The 12,968-nt window shown below is 40.2% G+C and overlaps 2 protein-coding genes and 2 non-coding genes across 4 annotated transcripts; 3 read left to right on the top strand and 1 right to left on the bottom strand.

Annotated features, from left to right (window-relative positions):
* Positions 1–386: 386 nt before the first annotated feature.
* Positions 387–458, top strand: Trnad-guc. Its single transcript has one exon. It is a non-coding gene; the product is annotated as a tRNA-Asp (tRNA).
* Positions 459–792: 334 nt separating this feature from the next.
* Positions 793–863, top strand: Trnag-gcc. Its single transcript has one exon. It is a non-coding gene; the product is annotated as a tRNA-Gly (tRNA).
* Positions 864–1,905: 1,042 nt separating this feature from the next.
* Positions 1,906–5,975, bottom strand: LOC105448843 (calcyphosin-like protein). The gene is made up of 5 exons (XM_011687660.1): positions 5,867–5,975; positions 4,452–4,608; positions 3,627–3,804; positions 3,194–3,403; positions 1,906–2,710 (listed from the first exon to the last, which is right to left on the bottom strand). The coding sequence occupies exons 2-5, from the start codon at positions 4,604–4,606 to the stop codon at positions 2,609–2,611; spliced, it is 645 nt and encodes a 214-aa protein (XP_011685962.1). The 5' UTR covers positions 4,607–4,608; positions 5,867–5,975; the 3' UTR covers positions 1,906–2,608.
* Positions 5,976–9,120: 3,145 nt separating this feature from the next.
* LOC105448842 (endoplasmin) lies at positions 9,121–12,848 on the top strand. The gene is made up of 4 exons (XM_011687659.1): positions 9,121–9,337; positions 9,438–9,524; positions 9,948–10,554; positions 10,703–12,848. Exons 1-4 carry the CDS (start codon positions 9,292–9,294, stop codon positions 12,354–12,356), a joined length of 2,394 nt encoding a protein of 797 aa, XP_011685961.1. The 5' UTR covers positions 9,121–9,291; the 3' UTR covers positions 12,357–12,848.
* The last annotated feature ends 120 nt before the right edge of the window (positions 12,849–12,968 follow it).

Below are 12,968 nucleotides of genomic sequence, written 5' to 3'. Positions count from 1 at the left end.
TGGAAAGTTTCGGCAGGCACCGGATTAAAAATGAGTATATAGGTTAAAATAGATCTATAAATCGATCACTTTGATGTTAATCTAAAATTATTAAAAAGGATTTGTTAGGAAAGAACTTTCGACGGTTCATGGCATAGTTTAATTCACAGAGACAATTTTTAGAAATATATAGATCTAAATACAAAAATTTTAGACATTTTACAGTATTCTTTTTATGACTTTTGTACTTTATTCGTCCGTTTTTAACGCGGACGCGTTAAATTAATCAAACGACGTCAATGCAAATTTATCGTTCAATAAAATTTATCAAGTTTTACTTTGTCGTGTGAATTAACGTTCATTTTCGATATATGTGTACCATAAATTGTTACTACGAGGACGTGAAGTCCTCGGTAGTATAGTGGTCAGTATCCCCGCCTGTCACGCGGGAGACCGGGGTTCGATTCCCCGCCGGGGAGACTTTTTTTTTCTTAAATCGACAATTACAATTTTATATCTACATATATATAACGAGAGAGATTGCTGTAATATAATTCGTATTATAAAATTTTGAGCCTGGTGTCAAATTTTAGTAAATTCTAGTTTTAGTATTTTGATCTTTTTACGTCTTACGACTATAAACGTATTTGCAGGTTTCAGATAGAGGTTGTTTTCACAGTTATCTGTCGTTTGGTATATAAATTATAAAAGTTATAAAATTGTAAGTGCGTATAACTAGAATATATATTATAGATTAGAAAATCTAGTTTATGCTACTAGTTCTTATACTCTCTGAGTAAACAAACTCACCGAGCATCGGTGGTTCAGTGGTAGAATGCTCGCCTGCCACGCGGGCGGCCCGGGTTCGATTCCCGGCCGATGCAGTTCCTTTTTTGCTGCATTTTCTTTTGTAGTGCACATTATTAATCGTACGCGTTTTAGACTTTATTTAATTGAAAATTGTGTTAAAAAATATAAATTTAACAATGTTTAGTTGTATTCTTTCTTACGCATTCAATATTATTTTTTGAAACTATACATATATAGTTTATTTGCCACGTAATTAACGTAAGATACATTTTAAAAAATGTTATCTCTAAGTTAAAATAATTGAAATTGCAATAATTTCATAACTTTTGTTGAGAAAATATATTGTTATCTCTTCGTGGAAATTCTTCCGAAGTGCCGTCTCTAAAGATATATGATATATATAGTAAAGATATTTAATATATATAGTTTAGTACAACAGCTATCTTTGATTACATAACTATCATAAACCAAGCTCCGATTGCTTATCGTTTACTGATATGATAACTGTGGAACGTGTAGCAAGGGATCGTCTTGCAGTACACTTTCGAACTTCGGATTCGGACAAAACTGTATCGCGTACAAAGTGATTTGAATAAGTTGTTTCATGAAAACGAAATAAAATATTCTAGATTAGCACGAAAAAAATAAAAAATGTAGTGTATTTCACATTATATATGTGTTTCTTTTTTTACAAATGTTATTTTCGCTTCGATGTTAATTTCGAGAATGCTATTCGGAGCGAGCGTCACGGAAGTGCCGCTCTCATTCCCAAGAGAACATTGAGTTAGCTTATCTGCGTAATTAATTGCAGCCCTGCCTTTATGCCGCACTCGATATACCTCATTACTTTTTATTAAAGTAATTTAATTCCCGATCGGATCGTACCTCGTTAATGGGAACTTTTATCGAGAAATAGCGTCGATCGCATCGCATATTGACTATCAACCGCTTATAGAAGCAAAACGGCGTTTCTATATTCCAGTTTTATATTTTACCTTTATTGAGCCTTGTAAAAAAAAGTAGGTTGCAACGAATCAGATAGAGTGCTTTATCGCGAGCCCTGCGGCTACGTCGAACCGTAGAAAGTTTAAGCACGGAAAAAATCAATCCATTTCATACAGTCGCATGTATTTTTATTCGCAGAACAAATATAGGAGTTATAAACAGGAATGTTAAAAAAAAGAAAGAAAATGCGAGCGCGCATGGCGCGTCCACCGCGAGTCGCGCTGTAAAATTGGACCCTATAACCAACTTTTTTTTCTTTCATAAATAGCTAATACAGCGTCGAGGAAGAAGAAAGAAAAGATTGTCGGACACGTACTTGTCTCTCGCTTCTGTTTTCGCAAGTTACGTCGTAACTTTTCACAAGTTTTCGAAATGGACGAGTTATCGCGGCGAGTCCGGCGTGTAGCTCGACAAGGGAAAGAAATTAGGGGGGGGGGGGGATCAACAGATTAATTTCTATAAGAAACCCCCTAAGCTTAATTTCTACTTTTTTTTTCTTCTTCTCGATCGAGGATACACTTCAATAAATTAACGATTAACGAAGTTTGTCGGTAACAATTCACGCATCAATATTAAACATTAGTATAACGTGTTCTTCTGCTGGATTACAATAAGAGGAATACGTGCTGGTCTAACAAACTAAGGGCACTCATGACAACGATATTAATTTATAGAAATTTATACATCGGTTAGCGAAATAGTGACTTTATAGATGTCGATGCTCTCGGCAACTATAATAGTAGAATTACAGACAGATGCGCGCGGGACCGGCAAGGCGTGCTATCTCGCGAGATGCAGATGGAGAGATCGTGATTTACAGCTTGTAAGCATTGCGTATCATCAGGTCGAAATATGCGTCGTTGTCTATACTCGCGCTAATAGCGCTGTAGTAATTCATGAATTCCTCTTCTGTTACCTGCAGCACAAAGAAGAATAATGATAATATAATGATAGGCGAATTGCCTGTAAATAAATATAACGATACGTATATCATATTCAGTCAACAGTTATAGTAAACAGAAAATTCTCTTATCATGAGGAGATATCAATAAAACAACATTTTTATCATTAAAAATATATCTCTTAATTATGTATAATTGATTTGTATTATATCTTTATCACAACGATTTTAAATAATACTTTTCCAATGAAAAATATGAAATATTCAATATAATTTTACACAATTTATTAATTCTTCGTATCATTGGCTAAGGCTGTTCATATAATTGAAAAACTGTTAATTCGATAAAATTGTTTATGGGGTCAACAAGTGTTTAAAGGGTTATCAAACTTGATTTAAGCGTGATAGCGCAAGATTTTACATTTTAACACGCGGTTTGTCGAGCAATTTAATTTACGCGAACTTACGGTACGTGAGAAACATCGTAAAATCACTTACAACGCCATCCTCGTTGCCGCCGTGCTCGAAATTCGAGAGGAACTTATTCAGAATGCTCTCTTCGCTCTCCTCACCGCTGATGTAACGCGGATGATATTTCACATTGTAGACTCCTCGTAGATCGTCGATGGTGATCCGTCCGTCGCCGGTCTTGTCCAATTTCTGGAACGCTTGATCCACCACATCTCTGCGGCTTTGACACATCGCCGGCTGACGGGGAGAATTATTTCATCAACTTTATTAATTCCTACGATTACATACATCTACACGTATTATGGATATATTTTATTCCGCATTCTGATCGTCAACTTTTAGATATGATTTTTCGTTCGAGCGCGACGCGTAAAACGTTTCTCTTAATTAGATTTTTATTCGAGATAAAACGGCGCTGAAATGAACGTTTAAGTTAAAATTAAAAAGTGCGCGAGCTCACTCTTATGCCGACGATGAACTCGTCGATGCTGATGCTTCCGTCCTCGTCGGTGTCGAATTTCTGAAAGACTTCGCCAATCTCATCCTCGGAGAGTTCCATTTCGGTCTCCGATATACCCGATGTGAACTCCTCGAGACTTAGCTTCTTGTTACCATCCTCGTCCAGACGACGGAATATCCTAAAGAGATATGTATACAAACGAGATTTAGATGCTTCAGCATATTATGCGTTACGTTGGCGAACGTCGAGGACAGCAGTATTTTAATTAGACTGATTCATATGTGAATCAGACAAAAACCGTATCATCATCGCACGCACACGTTCGTGACTCGTTGAATCTTATCAGCGAATAATTAACATTACATCAACATTTCATCTCGTTCTATCTGTATTGTCTCGCGTAACGCAAGTATTCGCATCCCTTTTTTTTGCAATTTTTCCTTATCAGCAGTAAATGCTAAATTTAAATCTGTTCTGTTAAATTTATTGCAGTTTAGCTTTTACGTAAAATCTGTCGTTATTTCTTAGTTCGGATTAGTGTTTTAGAATATAAAAGAATTGAAATCTCTTTTCGACAATTTTTTCTGAGAGTTACAGTTGAAAAAGTAGTGATTTTTACTCAAATTATAATTAAAATTAAAGAACTTATTTAAAAAGAAATATCGATCAACGGCTAACTAATGAGAAAAATAATGAAAAAAGATAATTAAAACGTGACCTAATTATGAGAAAAGGAACGTGAGTCACGTAGTTTTATCCTATGATGTCATAATTGGCTGTCACTTAATGGCAATTTAAATATTAAAGGGTGCTCTCGAGACTCACCTACCCAGACCAAGAATGCCATTGGCACCCCTAGCCAGGCAAAGTAGACGCAGCTTCTCAATGGAATCCGTGGTGGTTTGTACGGCCCGTTGGGCCTTATTGATCATCTCAATCTCCTGTCGCGTCGTAGCACTCTGCGGTCTTAAGCTGAACATCGCTGGAAAGGAAAACGTACGTGTCATTCGCTCACGTGACAAACATGAGTCAGGTGCATCACACGGAGAAAAAGAGAGAGAGAGAGAGAGAGGGGGGAAGAGTGAAAGAGTTTACATTCCAAAACAGGGCATTAAAGAATAACGCGATGCTGCATGCGCAGTAAACGATATTACAAGAGCTGACGAGAAATAGTGTATACAACGAAAATGTCATGAAATAGATGAGACGGACTGATAGAGATAATGTCACGTACAATGGATACATGGACAATAAAAAATTACTGGAATAGAAATTATTATTTGCAAGAAAATAGTCGAAAAGTTAGATTTGTAAATTTGAATGTTATAAATATATGTTTAAGATATTTAATTAATTAATATATTTAAAGTAATACAAGTTCAGGATTTTTTCATTTTTTAATAAAATTCCATAATAAATGTTTTGTTATTGGTACCATTTTATTGTCCATTACGAAGATCAATGTGTTATAAAATAGAATTGAAATTTTTTTAGGGGATTATGAATTTTTTATAATATTTTAATGAAATAGCTTCTCAAACCGACTTGATAGTTAACTGTATTGGCACGAAACATCGACCGCATGTATGATATCTGATCCATCTTTGACTGCAATTTGCAAGTAGTGAGATGTAATAGTGATAAGGTTTTTCACTATCATGCGCACAAAGGTAGATGAAAAGTGGGTTATTGATTAACCGTCTCTGTTGCCAACTTGTTACTTGATGATAATACTGCTTTTCTACATTGTAACATCGACATTCATCGACCGCCACGTGTGAAAGCAACCGCTCGTAAATAGTCTTAAATTAATTTATGAAACATCACTTTTGGGACTCGTCATAATGATCGTAAATCATTTTCAAAGAAATAAAGTTTGAAACTACATTTAAAAATTAGGGAAAAAGTTTGTACATGTTGATTAGGTCTAAGAAGGTGGAAGCGATAATTTTCTCTATAGATATCGTATTTAAGAATATGACATATTCTTCACAACTGCATAAAGAAACACAATATTTTGACACATTATTCCGAGCATTTTTTTCCCCCAAAAAATCTCGTTTCGATATTATCTAATTATTACGCTCTCCCTCGCGAAAAAATACAATTTATTCGTACTTTTCTAACTTACGACGAAAATTCGCGATGATAATTCGTGACGGACAAATGAGTATCAAAAAGAATATTCGGAAGAATATCCGGCTAACATTCTTCCTTCGCGCGGCATTATAGGCACTCACCTTAGCTCGCGGCTTCCGGCAGCTTCCGGCAAACGCGGGCGATGGAGAACGCGGGCGGTGGAGACGCGCGCGTGTGCAGTGGAAGACGGCAGACGCGGTTGACCAGCGGGAGGAGGAAGGAACCCCGGAGGAACTTCTGGCTTACTCTTCGCAAGAGGAGGCGGAGGAGGCGACGTTTTTTCCAAGAGGACCGGAAGGCGAGTGGCGGTCCCTCCGCATGGCGCGACGTTCGCCGCGAATCCTATAGCGCGACGACGACGACGACGACAGTGACGACGACACACATTACGTTACACACCCTGGACGATGTATGGGAAGAGCCTATACACTGGGGCCCCCCAGGGCGTCACGATGTATCCATAACGACCGATTTGTCACAACACGCCCATCGCATCCGCTTCGCGCGGGCGATTGCAAAGCGTGACCAATTGATTGATCGATCGCCGATACCGATTGTTTCCTCGAGGGGCGAGGTCGAAGGAGAATCGAAAAACGCTCCGGTCGTCGAGAGAATAATCGGTGGGTTCGTCGTCGTCATTTGATCGGTCGTGATCGGTCGGCTGAGAGCTAAACAGTTGAAGATGTATTAATTATAATATATTTGTTTTAGCTATTTTAAATATCTTCTGTGACTTGATACTTGTACTTAACATGCCTTTATTTGCGAGAATAACAATATAAATAATTAATATGATTAATTTACAGGTTTCGTACGATCGATTTAGTCTCTTTAAGTTTCGAGGAGCGCCTCAGACTGGGTAGGGCAAACTCAAATACAACTGTAATAATTTAACACGGGTTGGGCAAACTCACACATTATCCAAGTGTCCAACGTCGATTTCTCCTTGAAATATATCGTTAATCATCGAAAATCTCTAAAGGACATGTTTTTTTTTACATATATGTGTCCAATCTCAAATTTTAAAGCTAAAACACTCTTTGCACTTTAAACTCCTTCGTCAAAATCTCCGAGAAATTATCTTGCATCGAAAAATGTTTCAGATAAAGTCTATTCGATCTGCAACATATAAAAATAATTTTAAAAATTCATACGATTTACGTTATCACTTAACTTTTTTATTTTCAGCGACGCGCGATAGTATATTACCTTGACCTCTATTTTGATACCAATAGACCCAGATTGATATCGATAGACCAAGACCAAACGACATCACAACAGAAAGTATAGAGAAATTACCGTACATATTTGATCAGCCCTATAGCGTCGAATAACATAGTTGCCGGCTGACTGTGATGTAGGGTACAAGCGTATAATGTAGGATTACGTATGTAGCGTGCCCCCGCGTACTTGAACTCTTACATTTATTTACTTTCCCGATCGTAAACCAAACAACTGAGACTTCAGTAGGACAGTGTGACAAAACATACGTGGCCAAATATATCGTTACAGCGACAGTATCGCTATTAAAGTGACACGTATATGCCCGAACAATACGACAACTGATGAGAATAGACGGATGGCATTTCTTAGGAACAATGTTGTCGCGATTTTAATATTTTATTGACTGTAAGGTAAAAGACAGCCGTTTAATTCTTATAAGATACGTCGCCTCAAAGAAGAATTGCGACACCTTGAAGACACCTGAAAAACATTTCAATGAATTTCATTCCTCTTGTGAAATTATTGAAAAAGCATTATTTGATCGTTCAAATATTTCAGAGTGAATTTACGCTGCGACACGTGAAGACTAAGAGGAATGTTATGAAAGAAGAAATAAACAAAAGAGAAACGAAAATTGCTTAACAAATCGATGTATCAATAATTCAACATTTACATATTTTTGTTATTTACTATCATTTTTTTAACGCAATCTATACAATACCTAACCTCTGTGCTATCCCAATGTTTTTAATTGTCATTATAATTACATCATATAGATTTATTAAATAATTGCGGTAGTCCTTCAAAGTTCCTCACTTTGTTTTCACAGAACTTGCCTTAATTGTGCCATCGTGATATTGAAACAATAAAAAACATTCGAATTGTCGAACATTAAGCACAGTAAATGTTTTTATAATATATTTACATCGCCAGGCTGGCCACGCTATGGCCGCGTTCAAACAGCGTGCTCTCAGCTGTTGCGCCTTGTCCTACCTTTATCATTCGTTTAAACATAAACCAAGGATAAAACGACACAATTATAGCGCTAATAGCGCACCCCCCCCGCTAATCGATAAATGTCGCTAATCGAATGTCTGCTATAAATAGCTATACGTGCTTAAAAAAATATCTTGTAAACGATCGATAGATTTATTAATTATTTAAAATATCTTTCAGAAAATCTCGAAGATATATCTATTAATTAATTAGTTTTTAGTAAAGTTTTAATTACACACTTTTTTTGAGACTCTTTGAGAATCTCAAAATTTTTCGTTTCGTATGACGGGATATTATTGCATATCTATAATGTTTACCAGAGTTAAAAAATTGATTTCAAGGAAAGGGAACGAGGTAGAAATCTGTTTTATCAATGCCCCAATCACATTGCAATTATCGACACTTTTGCAGATTTGCATATTTTGTCGCTTGCATAGTTCTCTCACTTGTTGACCCTTGATAACATGGCATTCCTGCTTTATCAAGCGAAATTTTTCCGCGATAATTACGATTATCCAATTCTTTATCAATTTACATCAACAGAAATAATCAATAGATAATATCGCCAACTAAAATACTGTAACCGTTATCGCTCACTACAAATGTAGGAGCGACAGAATGAATCAAAATAAACATAATGTGTTGCCTGTAAAAAGTTGCTTCGCGTGTCGTCATCAGTTCAATACGTGAAACAAATATTTAGCCGGCAGGACAACAAAAGCCCGTTTGATAGCATCAGCGGGTCGAGTCGGGGTCGCCGGAGCTGAAAAACAGCCCGATTTCGACTTACAATTTAGCCGCGTTTTCCATTGTACGAGCATCCGCTCGCTACGTACGCGCGACGATTACTGATAATTCTTCCGTGAATTTGCGATCGCGACGATTCTGCGTACGTCGCCTCGAATCTGCAGCGTGGCGTTGTGCTTGGCCCGCCGCGGATGAATCTTCTAGAACCGCGGGATAAGAGACAAACATCTCGCACATATCAGACACATTTGTACGTGGTAACGACCGGGCCAATCGCGCGGCGCCATTTGTACGGGGCTGCCGTCGGGTGCGCCCGTCATTCGCCGGGCACGTGCTGCCGTGGTTCGACGCGATTGGCCGCTCGCCCCGCCGGCGTCGTGCGTGTCGCCCGTATATCGCGTCGCCGTCGTGGCCGTTTCGTGACAGTCGGTCAAAAAACAGCGGAGCAGGTCGGAGCGAGCGGCTTGCCACTGCCAGTAGTAGAAGAGTGCCAGCTCGTTGGGTGATTCTACCTGTTTCTCGGAATCGTTCACGGAATCCCTTTCGCGCCGCGGCGACGATGAGGAAACTCTTCCTACTGATCGCGGGACTGATCTTGCTGGCGGGTAAGCTGCCCTCCGCGTTGTATTGCCAACGGGGATCTCTCTCGTCTCGTGTATCTCCCTCGATATTTTACACGCGCCTGTTTTTTTTTTTGCCCTCTAGGAATCGTCCGGGCCGAGGATGAGGTCGAGGATAACGCCGGCACCGTGGAGGACGATCTTGGCGTCAGCCGGGAGGCATCGCGAACAGGTTACTATTTCTTACAGTTTGATTTACGAATAGAAAATAGATTCGCTGTAGTTATTCTGTGATTTTTGGAAGAGGCGTTGTAACAGGTGGGAGGAGTCCGTTAGAGTGACGTGTAGCGTAACTGTTCGAACGTTGTGATGGAGCTTGATAGAGAAAAGTACAGGTTTATTTCACAAAAGTGGAGTTTCTTTTATGCGTAATTTGACCTGCTCCATTTTTTACATTAACTTAGAATTTGCATATATAATCGGTTATATCTGTTATAAATTTATTAATTTACATATTAGTTTATTAGTTTGTGAATTTATTTATTTTTATTACTTCGAAAAGATTCTGCTTAAAAAAATTAAGCTGAAACGAGTTCTTTGAGGTTAAGCTTGTAATTATTTCACACATTTAAATGACATTTAAATTCTATTGCAGATCATGAAGCGGTACAAAGGGAAGAGGAAGCGATAAAGATCGACGGTTTAAGTACCGCTCAGGTGAAGGAATTAAGGGACAAGTCTGAGAAATTTGCGTTCCAGACCGAGGTCAATCGCATGATGAAACTTATCATCAATTCTCTCTACCGTAACAAAGAGATTTATCTCAGAGAATTGATCTCGAATGCATCCGACGCGCTGGACAAAATCAGACTGTTGTCGCTCACCGATAGGAGCGTCCTGGATACGAACGCCGAATTGGCTATCAGAATAAAGGCGGACAAGGAGAACAGGATATTGCATATAACGGATTCCGGTATCGGCATGACGAAGAAGGAGCTGGTGAACAACCTTGGAACCATCGCGAAGTCCGGCACGGCCGAGTTTCTAGGAAAGATGCAGGATGTCACGAACGCACAGGACATGAACGATATGATCGGCCAGTTCGGCGTGGGCTTTTATTCCGCTTATTTGGTCGCGAATACCGTTGTGGTCACCACCAAGCATAACAAGGACAAACAGTACATCTGGGAGTCGGACAGCTCCAACTACAGCATTGTTGAGGATCCACGGGGGGACACCTTGAAGAGAGGAACGACCGTAAGGTGCGTTGTACAATTTATTCTTAAGCGAATTATTGAGCGTCACAGTTTCTCGAGTCGCCGCGAGTGATAATACATATTTTTTTTATTTTCCATTACGTTGTGGAAATAATTTCTTAATATCGCGTTTCTTTTTTTTTTTCGTTTACAGCTTACACTTGAAGGAAGAGGCGTCGGACTTCCTGGAGCCGGACACGATAAAGAACTTGGTGAAGAAGTACTCGCAGTTCATCAATTTCCCCATATATTTGTGGAACAGCAAAGTCGTGCAAGTCGACGCGGAGGATGTGGACGAGGATAAGCCCGCGAAGGAAGACGCGGAGAAGGATGATGACTCCGACAAGGAGGACGAGGAGGATGACGCCAAGGTGGAGGAGGCTTCGGATGAGAAGAAATCTAAGAAAGTGGACAAGACCGTGTGGGATTGGGAATTGTTGAACGACTCGAAACCGATTTGGACGCTGAAGCCGAACGAGGTCGACGAGAAGGAGTACAACGAATTTTACAAAACGCTCACGAAAGACAATCAGGAACCTCTGGCGAAGACGCACTTCATTGCGGAGGGCGAGGTCACGTTCAAGTCTGTCCTGTTTGTCCCGAAGGTTCAACCGAATGACAGCTTCAATCGCTACGGCACCAAATCCGACAACATCAAGTTGTACGTCAGGCGAGTCTTCATCACCGACAAGTTCACCGACATGATGCCGAATTACCTGTCCTTCATTCGCGGTATCGTGGACAGCGATGACCTGCCGCTCAACGTTTCGCGCGAGAATCTCCAGCAGCACAAATTGATCAAGGTTATCAAGAAGAAGCTCATCAGGAAGGTGCTGGACATGATCAAGAAGATTTCCAAGGAGGACTATCAGACGTTCTGGAAGGAGTACAGCACGAACATCAAACTGGGCATAATCGAGGACCCTCAGAATCGCGCGAGACTGTCCAAGATGTTGCAGTTCTTCTCGTCGACGCAGAAGGAAATGACCTCCCTGCCCGAGTACGTGTCCCGCATGAAGGCCAATCAGCAGCACATCTACTACATCGCCGGCTCGTCCGAGGACGAGGTGAGGAAGTCGCCGTTCGTCGAACGGCTGGAGAAGAGGGGCTACGAGGTGCTGTACCTGACAGAGGCGGTGGACGAGTACGCGATCTCGGCGTTGCCCGAGTTCGACGGCAAGAAGTTTCAAAATGTGGCGAAGGAGGGCTTCACGCTGGACGAGGGCGAGCGTGCGAAGGAACGGATGGAGCAGTTGAAGAAGACGTTCGAGCCTCTGGTCAAGTGGCTGAGTGACGTCCTGAAGGACCAAATCAGCAAGGCGCAGGTGTCCGAGCGTTTGACCGACTCGCCGTGCGCCTTGGTCGCCAGTATGTTTGGCTGGACCGGCAATATGGAACGTCTGGCGGTGTCGAACGCGCATCAGAAGACCGACGATCCGCAGAGGAGCTACTATATGAATCAGAAGAAGACGCTGGAGATCAACCCGAGGCATCCGCTCATTCGGGAACTGCTGCGCAGAGTCGAGGTCGACTCGGCCGATCAGACGGCCAAAGACATGGCCCTGATGATGTTCCGCACGGCGACTCTGCGGTCGGGCTTTATGTTGCGGGAGACCGCCAGTTTCGCGGACAGCGTGGAGCAACTGATGAGGAAGAGCCTGGGCATCTCCTTGGACGAGGTGCCCGAGGAGGAGGAGATTCAGGAGGAGGAATTGGTGAGCAACGAGAAGGTGTCGGACCTCGACGCCGATGAAGACGAGAAGAAGTACGAGGAGGAGGAAGACGACGACAAGCACGAGGAGTTGTAATAACAGAGGGAAATGTAAAGCGATATTTGAAAGACTTCTAGAAGCGTAGCTATACAATGTATAGTTCAGCTCTCCTAACGTGTGACCTTCGTTGTCGCAAGTTTGTAAACAATTTAGATATGTACAACTTATGATAAGTACGTTAAATTCGGTCTGATATTAGATTTTCGTTTTAACACTGATTTTCAATCACTGTTAAACGGCAGGCGAAACGTATCTAAATTCTTTTTCTATACGAAATGCCATTAATCGCAACATTCGTCATCTCAGACGTTAGATCATGTTTATCATTGATTTCAGTTAAATTGTAGATTTCAAGAATTTAAATAATTTATTGTATATTTTGATTTTGATTTTGATCTTCCACATCTTTTTAGTAACGTGAAGAGAGCTCCTGACTGAGCGTTACTGACGTATGGTATGTTTGTGATATATGTGTGAATGTATTTGTACATGAAACAAATTATATTAAAATGAATTATATCTACTGTACTGATGTGATTTTATTAACATTCAAAAGTTAAAGTAATTACATGTTTTAACTTTAAGAATACAGAATGAAAAAAAAGAGTTTATCAATATTCGTATAAAAATTGTAAAATATAAAATTTC

Source organism: Wasmannia auropunctata, unplaced genomic scaffold (genome assembly GCF_000956235.1).
Source record: "Wasmannia auropunctata unplaced genomic scaffold, wasmannia.A_1.0 LD336078.1, whole genome shotgun sequence".
Lineage (NCBI taxonomy): Eukaryota > Metazoa > Arthropoda > Insecta > Hymenoptera > Formicidae > Wasmannia > Wasmannia auropunctata.
The sequence above is the reverse complement of the archived record's forward strand: the minus strand, read 5'-3'. Positions and strand labels throughout refer to the sequence as shown.